Genomic DNA, 21763 nt, shown 5'->3' on the forward strand with positions numbered 1-21763 from the left:
TGCATAATTTATTCTCACTTAATCTTATTAAGGGGGAAAAAAGAGGGAGAGAAATGAGTGTGGGAATGTGGTGCATGGGAGGAGAACTGTTGTTCCATCCTTTTACAGCATCTCTTCATCCACGGGACTCAACAGAGCTGAGCATCGTCATCCCTAAGTATCATTACCTCTGCCTTCCAGGGGGGGGAAAGCAGTGTGGAAGAGGGTAACTGAGGTTGCACAGCAGGTCAAAGAGAGCTGGGAATGAAACCCAGGGCATTTACACCTTCTCCCACTGATGTTTTCTCTTCCCACATTGCTTTGGAGGGTGGGATTGCTGGAGGGCTGGAGAGGTGAAGGTGTCAGAGGGACAGGCCACGACTTTGTGTCAGCAGCAGCATTGTTTAAGCTCATTTTTCTTCAAAAAGCGCTTGAAGAAACCATCGCTGTGCTGTTATCAGCAGGTTATATGAGACAGAAGGTGGGAAGTGTCTGTCCCCCGCAGGCCCTGTGCACTTGGTGCCAGGAGATGGCTGCCCTTGTCCTGCATCTGTAATTTGCAGGCTTGCAGCCTCAGACTGGTAGGGATGGGAATAACCCCTTGATTTTCCAGCCCACCCTGGGCTAAGCATTGTATGAGTGTGGTCAGAGAGCCCCAGCCCCACCGTGCCTGCAGGCTGAGCCAGGGATGCAAAGCATGCATACGTTATCCTTGAAGCAAACCTAAGGAAGGGGCTTGTGGTGCCTGGGGTCACCTGTCGGCACCCTCAAAGTGAACCAGCTCTCCTCCGAGCCTCGCCATTTCATTGCTGCTGCTGAGGAGTATTACAAAGCCAATGTTATAATAACACTCACGCGTGGCTGCCCAGAGCAACAGGACCCTCATGAATCCCAGCAAAAACAGACATTCTGGCGTAAGTCAGAGTGAGGAAATGGAGTAATATTTATTTTTGCCTTCATTTTTCACCTTCTCTAAGAACCTTCCTTCTGCTCCCCAGCCCTGCCTGCCCAGAAGAGCTCCTTCCAAATCCAAAACAAGAAGGTGGGAGACATAATGACCAGGCTCAGCAATGGCCTTGCTGCTACTTGCCAGCTGAAGCATGAAGGGCTTGTGGAAATGAAAGAGCTTTTTACAAGGGCTCCATGGGAACGTGACCTGAAGGAATCTGCTGCAAGCAGAGGGATGGGGGATGCGGGCTGTGTCCTGGCAAGATGCGGCACAACCAGGTACGTGTCAGAGAGGTGGCTCCAAGGGAAAGATGCTGACACCCGCCGGTGTCTGGGTACCACCACGGTGTCAGCCCCGGGGAAGGCGAGGATAACATCGCTGTTGCTTGAATCTGCCTTTTGGGCTGTGGTGGGGGCCTGTGAAAACCATATCCTGTTATCCTCTGGAGCAGAAAATATTGCCATTCCTTCCCTCCGCTGACCTGGAAACTGTTAACATGTTCCTGTGGCCCGTGGGTCAGCGGCAGCATCGCCTGGGTCGCCAGGCTGCATTGTGTATTGGGGGGGGAATTAGCCACCTGCTCCCCAGCCCTAATCCCGCACATGGGGCAAGGGCAGCTCTGCAGGCACAAAAAAGGCCAGTTAACCTGGGAACTGCCTTGCCTGAAGATCAAGAGGAAGTGGGCTGCATTTGGGGGGGTTCTGGGCTGTAAGAAGGATACGGGAGAGCTGAGCGTTGCTTCGGGCAGGAGATTCAGAGCAGTTCAGCATCTCTGTTCCCACCCAGGACTCACAAACCCTTTGGCCGCGGGGCGCTGGAGCCTGCTCCTCAGCTTGCTTTACACCCACCTTTTACACCGCTCCAGGCTGCAAATGAGCTTCGTTTGTACCTAATCAGCACAGACCGAGCACCATTGCCTGAAGCCAGCCTCTTCCAGGTGTGGTTTGCCAGTGGAACAGGAAGAAGGCTTGTAGCATCCTCTGCCCTTGGCAGCCCAAAGGACAAAGTGCAAAGGAAGGTGGGTGGCTGAGTGTAAAACAGGCAGGTCCTTCGTGTGATAAAATGTATTTCCCACAGCCTGTGGAAGCGTGAAGAGCAAGCGGCCGTAGCCCTCCTCAGTGAGTTGAACAGTAGCACTGGTATGTGCAATTTCCCAGATTTCCCATGCAATGTCCTCTGCGTATGTCTGAAGCACATGGAAGGAATGGTTGCAAAAGCAAGTAACTTAAAAAGACAAAAATAAATTCCTGAGTTCAAAAAGCTTTAATAATACTTCCCCACTTTGATGCATTATTCAGCCTAACTTTGGGCTATTTGATGCAGATGGGCTGAAGCTTTAAAGGCCCAAGGCTTTATAGAATGGATACCCAGGCTCCCACTGTGAGTTGTGAAGGTGTCAGAGACATTTCAGTATTCTCATCCCAGCGCTCTGTGGCACCCTCAGCTGGAGATCTGCAGGTGAGACAGAGACAAGCCATGAGCTATTGTGGGAAGCTGTTGACTGCGCATTCCTCCCATGCAAGAACGAGCACGAACAGCAAGAATGGCCACCAGGATACAGGGACAGCCAAGATACGAAAGCACACAACATCTGTGTGCGAGGGGCTCCCACAGCTGCCGCGGTGCCCCTGAAAGCGCCCTATGGCTCCATCTGGTTTGGGGACAATCCCAGATCTTATGGAAACACATGGCTGACATCTGGGGAAAGAGGAAACGGTGGCAAGGGTTGCCGCAGCAACGGCGTGTCCCTCCGTCTGGTCCCCCGCCGGGAAAGCCATGGGATCGGCAGCTCGCCGCTTGGGAAATTCAAAGTACAAGACCGAGGCGACTGATTGATGGGTCGGGTTCAATGGGGAGGGATATGATTAATAAGTGTTATGGCCCCATTGTTCCCGCTGTGCGGCTGTCAGTGCTGCTTAGCGCTGATGGCCGCTTTGATGACTCTATGCCCATGAGCGAGCCACTGACTTGACGAATCTCGGCCAGCAGAATAATATTTTCTACAAACCCCTTCTGCCTCCCTTGGACAATAGCGGGGCTGCCCTACATTGTGCGGGGTGTGGGATCTGGGCTGGGTACTGAGGTCTGATTTTTCTCCAGTGCAGCAGTTCCGCAGCACCCACCTCTTTCCATCACATTCCCTCCCCTTACAGGATCCCGGTCCCTCATCCTAGTTGGCAGCTGGCTGTGCCAAGGAAGGAGAGAAGGGTAAGAAATTTTGGTGCTTTCTCAGAAATGCAAACGCAGGGGCTTTCAGGCTGGAATGTCACCATGGTCTGGAACCGACAGTGGAGTACTTATTTGTGCCAAACATTTGTGTTTTGCAACCCAGTGTACTTTCTTTAGGTGCTATGCATCCTGGCAAGGAACAGGCACATGCGATGACAATGTCTTGTGAGCTGTGCTTTAATGAGCTCTGCTGTTGGCTTGCTCTGGATGTGCAGGACAGTGATGTACCTGCCTTGTGCCTTGACCACCCTCTAGCATGCGGGTTGCTGGGAAGCACTGGGCACTCTCTGGGCCAGGAAAATGCTGGGGGCATCGAGTCTCCCCACTGATGGCTGCTGCAACCTGGAGCATCCTTGCCAAAGACACCTTGTGACAAGCGGCAACTGCACCAGCAGAAACCTTCTTCCCAGAGCGCTGTCCTACCGTTCAGGACAAAACGATTTCTGAATGCAGAGCTCAGCCGCATTCTCTTTTTTCTCTGACCTGGACAAAGCAAAGCCCCCCTGCCCCCAGCTCTGGGGGTGCAGAGGGAGGGGATGCTCGCCCAGAGCTGGCCCAGTATGGCTCATTGACTCCACCAGTATGTCTCCTGCTGCTTGTCTGTCCTTCCTGATGTTTTAATAAGGTCGTTGCTGGCGGCAGCCGGGATCGGAGGGACGCAGGGCCCGGGGGCCGGCTCCCCCCTCGCCATCCCGGCTCCCCATTCCCGGCTCCCCCGGCCCGGCACCGCGGAGCGATCGTGCCCTCTGCCGGCCCCTTCCCGGGGATGCGGCTCCGCGGAGCTCGGGCCGATTGCCCCGAGTTAATCCGTAGCAGCCCGGTTTATTAAGAACCAAGGCTTGGCTTAGCCCTGAGCATGCGCTGGTACCCGGGTGCGCTGCGGGAGCCCGCAGAGGGAGCATCAAAGGGGCGAAGGTGAAGAACCGTGTCTCCGCCAGGAGAGTGGGAACAGGTTCACACCAACCTCCAGCTGCGGGAAAGCCTCATCTGCCCGAGCAGGGCTGCCTGAGACTGTCCTTCCCTGAATCATAGAACAGTTTGGGTTGAAGGGACCTTCTCAGCTCATCCAGTGCCCCCCCTGCCATGAGCAGGGACATCTGCACCAGCTCAGGTTGCTCAGAGCCCCGTCCAGCCTGGTCTGGGATGTCTCCAGGGATGGGTCATCCACCACCTCTCTGGCCAACCTAAATCTGCTCCTACTGCTTCCCCTCTCACTGGGCAGCCAGCCTGGGTGATGCGCACCCTGGGTGATGCACAGCCTGGGTGATGCACAGCCTGGGTGATGCACAGGCTCAGCGATGCACAGCCTGGGTGATGCACAGCTTGGGCCGGGCATTGTCGCGTGCCCAGGTTTCCCTGCTCAGGTGCCTCCTTGGGCCCCGATGGCAGGACGTCTGTCTGTCCATCCGTTCATGCCAGGTCATGGTGTCAGCCCATGGGGCCCTGGGCACTTCTGCACCAGCCCCTGCTCCTGCGGGTTGCCAAGGTTCGCGCTGCGCTCTGTGCGGCGCTGCGGGCCCGCGGTGCATCGCAGCTTTCAGCCACGAGAGGCCACTTTCCTCTTGCGTTTGCTGCTGCAGCAAAAAGCTTTGCCCAGCCGGGGAAACGCTGGGAACGTGCACTTACTTGGGCAAATGAGCAGAGGACAGTCGGTCCTAGGCTTGGGGTTGGATGTCTCTTGCAGAATGTGGCTGACTGTGCTTTTCTGCCAGCTCCTTCCCAGCTTTTCTCCACTGCTTTATGCAAGCAAGAGAGCAATTGGTAAGAAACTATGCTGGCGTTTTTGTTGGGACTATACCTCCTGCCTGGCCTGCTTAGGTAACACCTTAGGCCTGGCTTGCAGGGCACCTGGGAGCCAGGTGGGAGCAGAGAAGCAGCAGCACAGACCCATCTCGGGGTTGCATCCCACCCCAGTGATCCCACCCCTCTCCTCATCTCTGTGCTGTCACAGAGATGTCACACTCCCCACTGTGCCCTGCAGGATTAAATCCACAGGATGGCAACGTGGCCACCTCATCTCTTCGAGCCCATAAACACTGTGGCTTTGTGCTCAGGGGGTGCCAAGGGGCAGAGAAGGGTTTTCAGCAGAAGACCAACATTTTGAGTGGGAACACTGCAAAGCCTCGGGGCCACCCGTGGCCATGGGCTGCCTGGCAGGCTGCAGGGTCAGCTCTTGGCAGGGAGATGGGCTGGTTAATTGGAAAGGCAAATGACCCGGGGCCCTGGGAGCTCCAGCTCGCTCTCAAAGGGATGGTCTGCGCTGTCTCTCTTTTCCAGCTGTGCAGCTGGATGGTTGCCCAGAAAGGCTCACCCTGCACAGGGCACCAGAGCTGGAAAAGCCACCTCCTGTCTGCGGGAAGTGCAGGACTGGGTGCTATGTGAGGGGCTGTGCCCTTCTCTCCAAGGCAGCGCAACACCAGCGTTACTCCAATGTCTGGGTCTCGTCAGCTCAAAGCAAAACCAGGACAAGAGTCACTAAGTTGCCTCTGTGCACCCTGCGTCACCTGTCCCCGAGAATCCTGCAGCGCTGGAGAAAGATCTGAGCCACTCATGCTTGTCACGGGCTTTGCTCACAGGGAAGAAGGCTGAGATTCTCTTAAACACCCTTTGGCATTGTGTGCTGCTCTGTGGTGAGCCGTGCGGGGGTGAATATTTGGGAAATCCTGCTCGGGAGCAGGAGGAGGTTGGGCTGGTGTTCATGCTGAGGTAGAGACCAACACTCCTGTCCTGCCTGCTCCTTTCTCTTCTCCTGAATTTCCCCCTGTGTTGGCATGTTAATTACTGAGGACCTGATTTCCTCGTTTCTGTCGCTGAGGCTGCGCTGCAATAGCCAGTCAATAACTCAGTCAGTGAGTAATATCTAAGTACTGCATCTTGGCGCTATTATTGTTCCCCACTTGGTAAAGCTTTATGACATTTCATTTCAGAGAAGCTTTCCTGCTGCCAAAGCCTCAAGCCAGCCTTTTACTTTAGCTGTATTAATTCTCCTGGGTCAACCCTGCTTATATTGTGTTCTTAATTGAACATTCTTTTCCTGCCTCACTTCTGCAAATTCAGCCTTGATTTTCTTCCAGTTTTGCAGGGAAGGTAAAGAATGGATATGGTATTGGCTGACCCAGGGCTAGCACTTGTGAGAGGGACCCACCTTTGGTGGAACCAGCTCCCTGGCCAGGAGAGGAATGAAGTAGAAGGTCCTGATGAAAACAAATGCTCTCAGCGTCCATGAGGGAGACACCTCCTGCTCGCTCTGGAGATATCCAGGGCACTAATGGTTTCCAAAAGTGGATTTGACCGACTGAATTATAAAGCCAAAAGAGAGTAAGTTTGTTGCAACAAATCCTGCGTGACTAGACTATAAGCAAGCCTTGGGCAAACGGCTGGTCCCAGGCCTGAACTTTGATTTGAACTACTAAACCAAGAGCAACAAGACCAATTAACCTCCCTTACCTCCCCTGCGTCAAAGCCTCTGGACTTAACACTTCTGTCTCTGGTCCATTTCTGCGCTATTTCAGAATGTTTTACTTTAGTTTTACCTTATTGACCATCCAGTAAATGAGGCAGGGTCAGCCCCAGTTCTGACAGCTCTGCAATGCCACATCCTATTCCTATTCCTATTCAATAGGACGAAAGGAGATGGCCTCAAATTTCATCAGGGGAGGTTTAGATTGGATATTAGGAACAATTTCTCCCTGGATAGGGCTGTGGGGCATTGGAACAGGCTGCCCAGGGCAGTGCTGGAGTCACCATCCCTGGAGGGGCTGGACAGACGGAGGTGAGGTTCTCAGGGACAGGGGGCAGTGCCAGGGGTGGGTTAATGGTTGGACTCGATGATCTTGAGGGTCTTTTCCAACTGAAATGATTCCATGATTCTAACATTCTTTACAGCGCTGGAAAAGGACAAGAAGAGCTGGGATACCTCCTTTTAGTGGAAGCAAAACTCCGTCAGCTGCAATCAGCTCATCCAGCCCCGGACACAGACCGGCTCTGTTCACCAGGGCCTCCTTCCTGCCCGAATTTCCACCCTTGCCATCTCGCAGCAGGTCCCAGCGGTCACTGGCAGAAGCTGCTGCTTTCCCCATGGTGCTGGGTCAGGAGCGTCCCCAGCACTGGAGCTGCCTGGTCCCCTGGGATGTGAACGTCCCACTGTCCCGACTGCCCCCAGTCTGGCAGCCGATAGCACAGGCACACTGACACAGCCAGGACATGAGGAGCTGCTCAGTTTAAAGATCTTTGCACAGAGCTATTCACTCTGGTGAACAGCCTGGCTGCTCTGCAAGTATTATGTGTCTGAACAAGCCCTCGGCTCGGGAGCAGCTGTTTTCCAGCTATTGCCTAACAAAGAAAACTTTATGACTACAGGGAAAGAACGGGATTTGGTTTTTCTGCAGCAGCCAGCTGATTTGAGAGCAGTGAGGCTTAGGAACCCACTGAGGGGGTGAGTCGCTCCTCACGCGTGTGGTCACTCGCACCCTGCTGCAAGCATCATGGGCACTTGTCTTCCTGACTGCAAACACCACCCAGTTTTCCCACTGACATGAACATCGCACCAGTCCACCACGAGCTGCCTCTGCTGTTAAAGAGCTCAAACCCCAGCCTGCCTGGAGCTGCAAGGTTTGGTTCGTCATGGTGGGGTCATTTCTTTCCCCTTGCGTGGACTTCATCCTCTCCTCTTCCTTTCTGCTTTTTTAAGAGAAACCAATTTCCCAAATGAAGTGCAACGGGGGAGCAGACAGTCTGCAAGAGCCTGAGTCAGATGAGCCTAATGGATGAGGCGGCAATTCATTGAAGCACTTTGTTTAATTGAAAGGCTCTGCCTGTGGCTGCCAAAGGGACTCAGAATGTGGATCCCCTGACAAGCCCTGAGCAGATGACACAATATATGGAGGCTCCGTCCCCAGCCCTGCTGCGTTGGGCTCCTTGGCTCGCCTCCTGCTCCCTGCAGCAAGCTGAGGCGCCTTGGCAGGAAGGTGGTAACTTGCCTGGAATTTTTTACCGCAGTCACCCCATGGCCGAGCATCCACTCGCCCTGCCAGGGGGAGGGAGGTGGCTGCTCCCTGCATGGGTGCAGCAGCTTCTGGGGTGGCAAAAGGGAAATCTGTACCCAGACCTGCACTCCTCTCTCTGCCGTGTTCTCCTCAACTCCGACTGGATCAGCAAAGGAGGCTGGAGGAGAAGGCATCTTTCTAGTTGATGCTGTGCCTCAGATCTCCTTTATCACTTTGGGCCAGTCACTTGGTGTGGCCGGTGCTTCCTAAACTGATAAGAGCACATATGACTGTGCAGAAGATGCTTCACAGAGCAGCTGTGAAGAGAAAGGTGTTAAAGGGAGTTCAGCTCCCAAATACTGCAGTATTTTGGGAGCACCGTGTCCATCTGTCACTCCTGCTCCCACCCCATACATCGCATGATGCTGACCCTCCCCTTTTGCTCAGGTGCGCGTGCCTAATTTTTCTCTCCTTCCCTTGTCACTTTTTGATGGCACTAGGCCTTTTATTTGGATTCAGCTCTTTGTAATGCGTCCAGCAGACAGATATGGGGAAAGGAGAATTTTGTAGAGTCCATTATGTGCCAGCTGGGCAGGAGCACTTGGAGGGCTGGCTGCCTTCCCCCACCCTCTTCGCCCTCATTGCTGAGCACAGCAGGACCTGCAGCTGGCAGTGGCTTGGCAATGTGCTCCAGGTGCGGCTGGGCTTTGCCTGAGGACTCAAAACCTGGGCTGCTACATTGCTGGGGAGGGATTCCTACCACCAGCCTGCTCATCCCCTGGCCAGGAGGCAGACAGCATCCTCGTCCCCTGCGTGACCTGAATTAAGTCAGGAGGTGTTAAGCTGGGCACGGGTTCCCAGGGCACAGGGCTCAGTCCGTGACCTGCAAACACAAATAAATATTTGATGGGGAAGGATGTCAAGTGGTGTTTGGGATCTCAGTCGATTTGAAAAACTAGTGTGGCAGGGAGTGAAGCAGGACAGCCCTGCCTGCAGCTCTGCCCGAGGGCGGATGCTGCCTGCCCTGCATGCCCTCCCCAGCTCGATGGGCCATCAAGACTCACACAAAGCCACAGCCTCTCCTTGACCTTGCCTGGGACAGTGTCCTTGATATTATCTCCAATTTTCACCGGGGGAAAGGTAAGACAGAGAAGGGCAGTGACTTGCCCATGGGCTGGGTGGTCCTGCCCTGTCTCAGCATCACCGCTTCACATCATCCCTTCGCTTTGCTGTGGAAGAACAGGCAGCAAGAGGTTAACTCAGCTCGTCCCTTCTCCGGGTGTGTGCACAGAATAATGAATGCAGGGCCGAGCATTTGGGGATGCAAGAGGCAGCATCGCCCCAGTGCTGCCTCTCTCAGCTTGGCATCCAAAGGATGAAATATTTCCTGGTCATTCTACGTGCGTGCACTAAGAAATTGATTTTCAAATAGAAGAAGAAATCTTTTAAGAGCTGATAGTTTCAATGTCTCTTTTTTTTTTTTTCTTCCCAAGCTAATGGCAACAGCAGCAGCTGCATTAACTGTTTTGGATAAAGTTCAACACAAAAGCCTCTATCTCCCTGCGAGTCTGCTCCAATAAATCCTGTCTTTAACTATGAAATGGGTATAAGGAGAGTGTGAAACCACAACCCGGGAGGGCTCCATCCCTCCCTGCCCGTCTCTGGGCATTCCAGCCCTTTTGTCGGAGGATCCCAGCGGAGAGGAGCCGGGCGGCAGCCCCGACCCACCAGCGGCTTTGCAGGGGTTGCCAAGGGCCCTCTAGCCCTGTGCTAAAACCTTGGCTCCTCGCTGCTTGAAAAAAAGGGGGGAAAGGAAAAAAAGCCCAAACTCTGCATGCCCGGAATCTTAATCTCTTCTCTTTCAGCTCCAGCCCTGCTTCCCAGCACCCTCGATGCTTTCGGTTAAAGGCAGGCTCCCAAAAGCCGGGTGTTTCTGTGATGCTGCCGGTGCCAGGGATGCTGGCTCAGCATGTAAAGGTTGGGACAAATGTGTCAGGGAGAGAGGTTTGATCTCATTGTGAATATCCTTCAAGCCGCCTTGATGTAAGGTGGCAAAATGGGGGAAACAGGGCCTTTTTAGCTAGATGTAAACCCAAAGAACTGCCCTGGCTCCTGAGGACACATTGGGACAACGCAGGGGTGGGACGTGGGCAAGACGAGAGCAGCGACTGGGTACGTCCAGTTTCAGCCGGGCAAAAAAACCCCTTCCCTAAGGTGAGAACATGTGTCTCTGGTGCCAAAACCAGCTCGGTCTCTAAACCAGGAAAGACCCTTTGTGTTTTACTCAGAATATTCTTCATCCCCCCACAGTCTCTGTGACCAAAGCGTTGTCTCTGCATCACCACCTGAGCATCGGAGAGCTGAAATTTTTGCTTTATGGTAATGAAAAAAAAAATGCTTTGGTTGCACTTTCTCTCCAGCTAATCCAATTTGTCTCCTTACTGCTTTCAAATGCCTTTTAAAGATTCCTAGCGATGTATTATAGAAATCCATTTGCTGAGATGCAGCGAAGAGGGGCATTTTTATTTTACAGTTATTAGCGAGTGACAAGGTAAGTAACTCGGAGAAGATTGATCCCCCAGCTAAGCATTTTTACTTTCTCAATTAATCCTGGCATGACTGTAATAAATCTGGGAGTGGGAGTAATTAGATGTGAACGGACCTCGCTTCCTTTTGCTGCTGCGTGTCAGGGGTAATGGATAGAGACATCTTTCTCTTGGAAGTGGCCTAGGGAGACGTCCAGTTAGATGGGATTTCTGGAAAGAAAGATAGATGTCAGGGGCCAGCGTTCACTTTTTTCCTCAATGGAGAACAGATTTATGCTATCAATCCACATTAAGAAGGCTTCATGGCTACGTAGAAATCCAGCAAGAGTAATTCAATTAGCCCCGTGCACTTTTTAAGATGGGATTTGATAATGGAGGATCATTTGCCCCGAAGTTCACGCTGAATTTTCTTTCTGCTTCTTCCTTTTTTCTTGTTACTCTCTCTCTCTCTCTCTTTTTTTTTTTTTTTTAAGATTAAAAGAGTCATTGTGGTTCACCGGATGCTTTTGCCTCCAAGCTGAGAGGTTGCTAAGTTAAGCCCTAAACCATGCTGGAGGTTCATGGGCACTGAAAATACAAGAAGATGACACCGGTGAGCGTGTGCACGCTCTGTGCCGATACACCTTCCCTCTCGCGATGCTAAGCCAAGCCTATCTTTGTGAGCTGGAAGCCTGTCCCTTGTAACCTGTTGTTACACCGCAGTACTTGTAATACTCAGTGGTTTGGGTTTTTATACTCTCGTCACGTGAATAAGTGCAAATCTCATCACACTTTCCTGTTTTAAAGCTGTGGGTTTAGGCTCATGCTGCTGAGAAAAGCTCAGGTCCTGTTGCTCCTAAACCTTGGGGTAAAACTGACGTACCCCAAAGACTAGCCCTGAATTTTTAACTCAGTATTAAGGCTGCCATCCTGATTCGGGGAAGGAGAGATTGACTTCTTGAATCTTACCTAGAGCATGTGCCAGATCCCCGTTTGTTCCCCGTTTTCCCCCTGGAACTGAGGGGAAAGGACGGTGCAGGTCGCTGCCACGCTGATCCGAACGGCTCGTGGTCCCACTGCCACACAGGGACAGCATCCGTGACCCACCTCGTGACGCTGCAACGCCCATCGTGGCCAAAACCAACCTGCCAGGGGCTGCTGCGGCACAAAACCCTCTCGTGCGGGTCCTCCAGCCCCGCTCCCACCGAGATCTCATTAATAGATTTACTTATTTGAAAATCATTATCCAGGCAGACAGCCTCCTGGATGCAGGATCCCAGGGGCAACTTGTTAGCAGCTGCTCTGTAGCGACATCAAGAGATTTTTCTGACAGTACACAAAAGCCATTTGACAATGTCAGAAACCACCGAGAGGGATTAACTTAAAAGAGAAAAGAGGAGGGGGGGAAAAAAAAAAGAAAAACAACCAAACCAACACACATTAAAACATGTTGTGGATCTTATCAGAGATGGAGAACCTCAGAGCAGAAAAACCAACCGCTGGGGCGTAGAGGCAACCGGTGAAGAAATTGGGGACCAGCCCAAGCAGGAATGAGGACAGTTTTGGTTTTTTTAACCCCTGGGGAAGTATTTCCGATTAACGTCAGGGCTCTGTTTTGCTTTGCCAGGGTATTCGCACAGGTCTTTTATTTGCTTTGAAGGCTTGGCCTAAAATCTTGAGGGTTTCCTGCTGTGACGTCCCTGTGTGAATGGAGCGCTCGGCCCCTTGCTGTACTCAGAGGTGAGCAGACGGAGGTATTTACTCTGTGGTTACTCATCCTGTGGCTGCTGTGACTTTCGGATACCTGACCTGATATACCATAAAGGATTTTACTCTCAGCAAGCACCGAGCACCCGCAGACACTACGGCCCCACCAAGGAAAGCAGCTGGAGAATGAGGGTATGACACTTGTGATAGCCTTGGCTGAGAGCTCTGATAAGAAATATCTTGGAAAGGAAAGCGTTTCGGGGTCAAACGGCAGAGAGATGCTGGCCTGAAACTGCTGAGCGCGGCAGGAGTGGCTGTACAGTCATTCCGAGGAGGCAATAACTCGCAATAAATGAGAGACCTTTACAGAGTTACTCAGCCCAACCTAAAAGAAGCTCATTTGCCTGTGCCATGAGTTGTTAAAACTGGAAAAAAAAAAAAAAAAACTTCAAAGGATGGGAAAAAAAATTACAGTCCCGTCAAAAATGTGACAGCTGCTGCTGCTGGAGGGAAGAGCCCTGATCAGGCAAAGCCTCACCCAGGCAGTGAACTTCAGATGTGGAAGAAACGCCGCGGACATCGCCAAAGCTTGTTGAGGGCTGGGGCTTCAACAGGTGTCCAAAGGTCAGTGCTGCTCAGTCAGCCCATACTAGAATCATAGAACAGTTTGGGTTGGAAGGACCTTCAAAACTCAGCCAGTGCCCCCCTGCCATGAGCAGGGACATCTGCACCAGCTCCGGTTGCTCGGAGCGCCGTCCAGCCTGGCCGGGGATGTCTCCAGGGATGGTTCAGCCACCACCTCTCTGGGCAACTTCTCCAGCAATGGTCTGGCAGCACCAGAGGGTTTTTATGGAACCGCTGGCTGCTGTAACCACCTCAGCAAAGGTATCACAGCCTCCCCTCCTCTCTCGTGACATTTGAGGCTCCTCCTGCAAACAAATATTGGAAATGCTACCCAAAAGCAGACATGTCAGAAAACAAACAGGGCATAAGTTCTTGTCAGTTCCAAGATCTCTTGATTTTTCCGGAGACTGAGCTACTTAATTTCTAAGCTTAATTCAAAGGAAGTTTTTGCGAGCCCCGAGTTCACAATAGCTGTCTTGTAAAGAGCCAAAGACAAAACCCCAGTGATGTATTTTTGTCAGTTGCGTAGTTTATTTACTTTGTGCACTGATTTGCCAAATATTTTGTCTCGGTTTTCCCACAGTACCGTGGTTTCTTTGGCCAGTTTCTCTTCCCAGTGCGATGGTTCAGCACGGTGGTGCCGGAGCAGAGCAAACCATGCAGAAACGTGCTGGTTCCCGGCGCACGTTGTCACTAAGAGGGATGCTCGGAGTGACTCCGCTCCTTTGCTCGTGTTTTGCTGCTGTCCTCTGAAAAAGCCAACTGCTTTCTCCTTATTAACTTTATTAAACCTGCACATGGAACAGAAAGTTGAGATCCTGAGGAGCTCATGTGGCACTTCTAACCAGAAAACCTGCAAGGCTGAGTAAATGCACTCAAAGAACTGGGCGTATAGGGGCAAATACATCAGAGAAGCCTGTGAAATCCATTTTTCTCTTCACAGCTTTGAAAGCAGATGGCGGGGTGGGGCTAGAAGGAGAGAACTAACAAACAGAAAATAGTACAAACACAGTGTAAATAATTCTCTTTGCAAAGTGTGGGAGCAGAATGTTGGAGCTGGTTTCTTCCACCTTGAACTGAGGTTGTTTCTGTGATTTGCACTTGAGTAGTGTTCGAGGAATACAGTAAAAATTAATAATTAAAATAGCAAAAATAATCTGCCAGGCACTGAAATATTTTTAGCCAATTGCTTAAGTTCATAATAGCAGCCATGTAATAATGAAGTCCTTTGTGCTAAATCTCCGCTGTGTAACAGTGACGACTGCGGAGCCTGGACTTTGCATTGCTGAATGCTGTTCCCTTGCCCCTCACCCAGAGATCATACATTTTGGTGAAGTTTTTCAGTTGGCACAGGCAGAAAATCTGACATTGTGTATCCTGCTTTTTGTCTTTTTTCCCTGTGGCACCTTCTTCTTCTTGGCAGGGGGGACCATGGGGACACATTCCTTCTCCTGGGGGTTTCTCCAGGGGTGGCACAGCAGACAGGCAGGTTTAGAAGAGTTAAGCCCTGCCAGGTGAAGCCAGGTTTCCTGCAGACCTGAGTGCATTGTGAGCCACTTTCTTCTGAAAATTGTCTCCCTGAAGTCCTCCCTGAGATGGTTAAATACTGCATGCTTGTGAACAGGCAGCCTTCCTTCGGTGCCAAACCAAGAACTTAAGTTTTAAGGGACAGAAATGGAAGCTTTGAGCAGGATGGGGCCTGGGAGAGGGTGTGCAGTTTATAAGAACAGCCTCAGTGTTGAGAACAAAGTCAGCGTGGAAATGCCAAGTGCACGATTTAAGACAGAATATGCACAGAATGCCTTCCCTGTAAAACCCACAGCAGTTGTGATATCTCCAGACAGATTTATGTGATCTCTGGTATTTTGTCCTCTTCGGGGTAGAAGGTAGGCTTGGACCACATTTGGAACACTTAGTAAGATTCATTTATTCCTATCTTGTAGTTAATTTCTGTTCATGTTTCAGGGGACAGAAAAAGGACTGGCACATACACAACTGCAGGGGCAAAGAGTGCAAATAGCACTGCTGAGCGCTCAGAGGATGAACAGGATGGATGGTCATTTGCAGAGCCTTACGATGCAGGATGCTGTCATGGATTGAAACGTGCTCATCAGAGATGATATGGGGCATGTCCTGTCCTCTGCTGGCACCGTGGTATCAGCATAGTTAAACTTCACAACTCGCCCGCTTGGCCCTGGGTCACAAATATGACTTGTTTAGGGCCATCAAGTAAAACGGCCTTGTAAAATGCCTCTGGGGGATGGCTAATTTATGGAGGAGAGAAACAATATCCCTCCCCTGGTGCCACTTAACTTTTCATTTTATATTTGCAGTAATTGCACGTGACATCTGGAAAACTGCCGTCCAGTCCCTGGAGAAAGCCAGGGCAGGAGGTCACTGTGCTCCAGGGGCACACACAGGCCATTCCCCGGGGGGGGGTGGCTTTGCCCTGTGTGGGACAAAGTGTGGGCAGCCCTGAGCATCGTCTTCCCCTGGTGATGGACCAGGCGCGGCTGAGTCGGTTTGTCTCGGGATGTGGCACTCAGAGCAAGGGCCAGCCCGAGCCTCGGTTTCCCCAGAGGGAAAAGGGGAGCAGCCCTGGCAGGAACCCCCCAAGGCGATGCCAAGGGTGGGCTGGGGGTGCCGGGAGGGAAGCGCCGGTTCCCCCCTGCAGCTGCACCGAGCTGCATCCGTGCGCATCCCCGCGGCTGCGGGCTCCGGGACTCCGGGACAGAGCCGGGGGGGGGCCGGGGCAGCAGCTGCCGAGCAGGGGGGGTGGGCAGCAGAGCCGGCTGCTGCTCACAGCGGTCCCTACACCTTTAAAAGTCTCCTCACGTTGGCGCGCTGATTATCCATTAACCTGATGCGAGCTCTCCCTTTCCTGGGGGTGGCGTCCGCGGCAGCTCCGCAATAAGAGCCGGCAGCAGGGCTGGCTGCCTCCCTCCCTCCTCTTCCCTACCCCCGCTCCCTCCTTATCAGCAATTCAGATTGCATGCAAATCTGCGGGCTTTCTTACAGGGGCAAGGCTGAGGACCGAGCGCTTCTCCCCGGCCGCGGCTCCGGGGGAGAGATATCTCCTCCTCCTCCTCCTCTTGGGATTTTCTTCCTTCTCCCCTCCCCTGCGCTCCCCTCCCCGCCTCCCTCCCTCTCTTTCTTTCCTCCTTTTCACCTCCTCGGAACAAAAGTAGCCCTTTTTCTCTGCGCCAGCCCTGCCTGCGAGCGGGGCCGCTTTGTCTACCCGCGCCGTCGGGGAGCCCCGGGAGCGGGGCCGGGCCGAACCGCCGCGGCCGGCGGGCCATGGCGGGGCGAGCGCCGGGCGGCCGGGCGCTGCTACTGGCGCTACTGGGCTTACTGGGGCTGGGAGGCGGCGGTGGTGGGGCGACCTGCCCCGAACGGGAGCTGGAGCGGAGGGAGGAGGAGGCCAACGTGGTGCTGACGGGGACGGTGGAGGAGATCATGAACGTGGACCCCGTCCACCACACCTACTCCTGCAAGGTAATTTGGGGGGGGTGGGATTGGGGAAGGTGGGCGGGGGGGAGACAACCGCAGGGAAACTTTCAGCCCCCAACCAGGCGCTTTCTCGGGCGGGCGCATGTGGTTTTTATTGTACGCGCTGGAGCTTTGGTGTGTAATTATGTATTTTTAGACTGCGGAGTCTCTCCTCGCTTAGAGCTGCCCGCAGCTGTGGCGAGGGGAATCTCGCAAGGTTGCTTTTTATGGGCATTTCCCTCCTTTGCATCATGCGGAGCTGACTCCCAACTTTCTCTAGCTGGGTTTAGGCTGCTGGGGAAGGTGTTCGGAGCCTCTTAGCTCCCTGTTTACTTTAGCAGCATCTTGAGTTCTTTCTAGCTCAAGCTATTGTTTAACTATGAATCAGGCCTCTGGCTATGTTTTTTTTTTTTCCTCCCCCCTAAGCTGAGAGACGGTAAAGTACTGAGCAACCTGAAATACCATCCGCCGGGTTGTCAGAAAACGTGCTGTATGGCTTAACCCTTCCCGGGGCAGGAATCTCACTTGTGAGGACACGCTGCTACATTGCTTTTTCCCTTTCTTCCCATCCTCTTTTCTGCTTCATCCTTAAAAAATACTGCGGTTAGTGCTAAGCAGGGCCTGGGGTGATGTGCAGCAGTGTGTGGTGGGAGAGGTCTGCTGATGCACAGGGATGTTAACTTTATACCTCTGTTCTGGAGCATCTCTCAGCCCAATAAACTAGTTGAACAGTTTCTGTCTGTCCAGCTGGTGCCTGCTGCTTCACGCTTGCTCCTGTGGCTCTGCCCCTTGTGATGCTGCACGGTACAATCTGTACCCTGCTCTGGTAAATTAGATCACGGACCCTCCAGGCTAGTGCAGAGACTGTATGTTTGCAAAGCGTCTGACACATCGCGGGTGCTATGTAGAAAACTAATAAGCTGCTATGAGCAGGCGGTGTCCTGCGGCAGCTTGGGGCGCATATGGCTGGATGGATGTGGGCCACCTCGGAAGGGAGGAGGTGGTCAAGTGTGGCTAGTGACAAGGCAGAAGTGCTCATTTAAGAAACGAGTCTCTTTTCTCCCACTGCGGACACGCAACAAGGTGTCTGGCTAGTGTAAAACCCAGGCTTCGTCTTGCTGCATCGGAGCAGGATTCTGGGCCAGGAAAACCTTTTTTTTTTTTTTTGCCTGTGCTCCTGTGATGAGAAACCTGCTTGCTCAGCAGCTCTGCCTTGGAAAGGATGCGATCATGTCCGAGTAATAAGAGTAGCTCAGGAGGAACCTGGTCTGCAGGTGGTGGCTGTATTTGAAACACAGTTTGTGTTGCTCAGCTTGGGAAGAAGGTCTCCTACCTGCCTTTCCCTGAGCCATCCCAAAAATGCTGTGGAGAAGACTTGTGCTGCTTCAGAGTTAACTGTGGGGTGTTACTTCTGCTAAGTATTAGTGTCATAACAGCACCTGAATGCCTTCACATGCTCCCAAGATATCTTTCCAGTCCTGGAGTCCTGTAAAAGAAACTGAAAGGAGAAAAACCTCTCCTGCCTTGGATGGAAATGCCCATCCCATCTTATCTCACTCTGGCAGTGCTGCTGGCTTTCCCGGTTGCCCTGTGACATTGGGCAATTTTCTTAGAGCAGTGGTTCTTCGGTCCCGTTACCTACACATCACTCTTTTCTGTGTAATTTTTAATGGTGTGTTTGCAGGAAAAAAGCTTTGAAATGGGACTTGAGGTGTCTTAAGGACCTGAAAGCAGATAAATCTCTCCTAACTGTAGCTTGGCAGGGTGTAACGCTCGTGACTTGTAATGTGAAGTTTTGCGGCAGCAGTTGCTTGTTCCTCTCTAAGATCTCTCCAAGTATTGAAATTGCTGTGGATTCTGCTGATGCTGTGTCGCAGCGTTAGACATACTCGCATTTTGGGTTGGCTTGGTGGTTTCTTTATCAAGCGCCTAGATTCCAAAAAGGCAGTTTGGGCATTAAACCTGACTTGTGGAGCTGGAATAAGCCCAAGTGCAGAAAGGATCTTACTGGTGAGAAAACCCGTGTCTGCTTCCTCGCTGTCCTGCTCCAGGAACCGTTCCCTAGGCCCTGGGGTTACCTCCAAATACCACAGTTATCTCTTGTCAGGTTGCTCTTTATCTGAAGAGGGAAGGCAAGGGCCAAGTGTGCGGTAGGAGTTCCTGAGAGCCCACACCCGAAATAGCGAGTATTATTGGTGCTGGGTGGTCTGCGAGGGAGCGGGCATGTGAATATCTGCGAGTGCCGCACTAGTGTATTGTTCTTCTAGTTAAACTCTAAACCCTCCCAGGTGAAGCCTTTGATAGAGGAAGATAAGCACGTTACAACTCAGGAAAAATGTGAAGTTAACGTTAGATAAACAGTCTTGAATAACTACCAGCCTCGTTTGCTACTGGAGGAGAGGAATAATAAGGAAGAGCAGGCTGACAGAATCCCCAAAATTGACTCTGAAACCGTTTGATGTGCCGCTTTCCCAAGGGATTTGACATGGGAGTGGAGGTGCCTCCGTGCTCTTCCCAGTCTTGCGGTGCTGCTGTACATCCCATTTACAGCCCGTGTGTCGGCACCGGCCCTTCCTGCTTTTGAGTCCCCTCATGTGCGTTATTTTGGTATGACCTGATATTTATGAAGAGAACTATTTATAGGACAAGTACAGGTTCTATATGAGCTATAGGAAGTGTTGAAAAAGGATGTGGATCCTGTTCCAAACAATAGACCCTGTATTTTGGGGGGTAACGGCTGTTTTCCAGCCAGGGATGGATGTGGAAGTTGCTGGGGGAGGTGGGTTTGGTGCTTTGCTAGTTCTGAGGAAAAGGGTTTCATCCAAGGAAAGGCACAGAGAGTGACAAGCAAGGGGAGAGGGACAATGTGCTCGGGAGGGAAGGATTTGGCTGGTGCCCTTCATCTTTAAGAACTGCCAAAATCTAGTGGTGACCCTTTTTATAATACTTCTGTCCAGAATAACAGCTCTCTTCCCGAGGAGACTGTGCTCCAACATCTCATTTCTCCTTGCAAAACCAAAGCTGGCATTTCTCAAAGCATCTTCCTGGCAGGAATTTGCCTGTCCCTGTGCAGGTGGTCCCATTCCCTGCGGTGGGATGGACCCCCGTGGCATAGTGGAAAATCTTTTTACTTGCTGGTTTTGTACTGCACTTAAAATACACCCTTGAAAGGATCTGCTTAAATAAAGTCTTCGCTGTTCTTACTCTGCCTCCCCGTAGCTGCCAGGAGTCTTGTAAAACGGTCTTAATCCAGTGTTTTATGTGCTCGTTGGCAAAAGAGTGAGTCTGCTTTATGGAAGGGACCTCTTGGAACTAGGTTCCAGACTAATTTTTTTTTTTCCCCTCTCTCTCAATCTTTTCTTCCCCCAATCCTTGCTGTAGCCGGTGAGTCAGCAGTGACAAAGTCTTAATTGTGTGTGATGATGAATGGGATGCCCTACAGGTAATTGCCTGGTCTTTGGTGCCTTCAAATCCATTCATTATAGAGCAGAAGGGTGGGGAGAAGGCTGGTGGACTCTGATGTTGCTTGCGAATGCTGTGGCCTGGCTCTGAGGTCTATGACTAGAACAGCCGTGCTAATTAACTCAAATTACCATCTGCTTCAGAAAGAGGGGGTAGACTTCAGCCTTTCTCCCCACTTAGACCTAGCTGTGAAAATGCCACCTTTCAGCACAACCCTCAGGCTGTGCTCTCTGCCTGACTCCCTTTTTTTTTTTTTTTTTCCCTTTTGTCTCCTTTGTGTTCCTAGTTTTTATTTTTTCACCCTGCTTCGCTTGTGCACCTCACTCACCTCCTCGCAGCGCCTGCCCTGCGGGCTGGAGGAGGAGGAGGTGGGGCTGGAGGAAGGTGTCTTGACTTGACTATGGAGTAGAATCACAACCACAGGGAGATGCGCCGCTGCGAAACGCTGGAGAAACAGCTGGTCCCGGCTGGGGAAGCGGGAGGTTTGCGTTAGCTCAGGCTTGCGCTAAAGCCGGGCAAGCTGTGCTCCTTCGCACCCTGCCTCCCCATCTCGCCACACTCGCAGGTGGCCCCAGGGTGGCTCTTGGAAGGGGCTTCCTCGGGTGGCAGCACCGGCACGTGGTGGAGCAGATGTCTCCGTGTCGATAGCGGGATTCCGGCGAGATCAGAAGGGGGGGAAGCCGCCTGTCGCAGCTCCCCGTCCCTGCCATCTGAAGCTCCGTCTGTTCGCTGGGTGGCTGCCATCTCTCTCAAGAAAAGAGCTCACACTGACAGGGCTGTGCACAGCCGAGCGGTTGACGTTTCGAGCAGGCTTCTTCTGGGGCTGGAATGGGCTGTGGATGTGGCTTTGGAGGCATTGCTTCCTCAGCATCTCTTCTTGGGCTTGGGGCTGTTTAGCCTGGAGAAAAGGAGGATGAGCGGGGGGTCTCCCCCCAGCCTGGTCGCTCCGGGGAGAATGGCCCAGTTGCCTTGTCCCAGCACCTCATTGTCACAGGGAGTTTGGCTCGAGACCACCGTGAACCTCAAAGCCTCTTGATCGGGACTGAGAAACTGCCGAGCTCACCCCTGAAATTCTGGAGTTGGGGCTTCAAAAAAATCACGCGATTAAAGATCATAAAACTCACACACCCCCGGCATGTTTTAACGCTCTTATTTGAACTTTGTCAGATCTTTGCGTGCGTTTTCTGTGGTCACTGAGTAATGGGATGGGGGTATTTGGTGAAGAATAAGCATCTTGCTGTCTGAATGGTCTCAAGGAAGCCCAGAGGGGAACGCAGTGCACCTGACGGGCCGTGCAGGGCAGAGGCCAGTGAGCTGCAGATAACTATAAAAATGGTTAGTTCTAGAGTGGGATGGTATCTGCTCTGTGCTTTCCTCCTCAATTGTCACAAGTTTCCCTATGTCAAGCATTGAAGCTGTAGTGTGAACAACTGTCTGCCACCCGCAGTGTCCACCAAGAGCCCCGTGCACATGAGCATCCTTTCTCTGCCCTTCGGATCCGCGCTCTTACAGCCCGTGCGTGCCTGTTTCGGAGCGGGGATGGAGAGCCGCCTTATCTCTGAGCCACCCCCTCGCTGCCTGTTTTCGGTGCTTGGCGCGGTGTGCTGGAGTGCTCTCGGGGCGGTGAAGAGGGCTGGGGAATGCAGGTGACGGGGCACTCGGGCTGGGAGGAGATGCTGGCGGTGCCAGGCCAGGGATGCCTGTGGTCACGGCGATACCCACGCGCTGCAGCAGCCACCCTTGCTCCCAGCTGCACCCTCAGGCGCCTCTCAGAGCCCTTCCTATTCCATGCAACTCAGTTTTGCAATGGAACC

The 21763-nt window shown here is 52.5% G+C and overlaps 1 protein-coding gene across 2 annotated transcripts in view; it reads left to right on the plus strand.

Annotated features, from left to right (window-relative positions):
• The first annotated feature begins 16248 nt into the window (after window positions 1-16248).
• Window positions 16249-21763, plus strand: part of AGRN (agrin) — a 96914-nt gene continuing 91399 nt past the window's right edge. For both annotated transcript variants that reach the window (XM_065650034.1, XM_065650035.1), the window contains exon 1: window positions 16249-16493. In XM_065650034.1, coding sequence (XP_065506106.1) covers window positions 16296-16493 — 198 coding nt within the window. In that variant the 5' untranslated portion in view covers window positions 16249-16295. The remainder of the gene's footprint in view (window positions 16494-21763) is intronic.

This window comes from Caloenas nicobarica, chromosome 22 (genome assembly GCF_036013445.1).
Source record: "Caloenas nicobarica isolate bCalNic1 chromosome 22, bCalNic1.hap1, whole genome shotgun sequence".
Taxonomy (NCBI): Eukaryota; Metazoa; Chordata; class Aves; order Columbiformes; family Columbidae; genus Caloenas; species Caloenas nicobarica.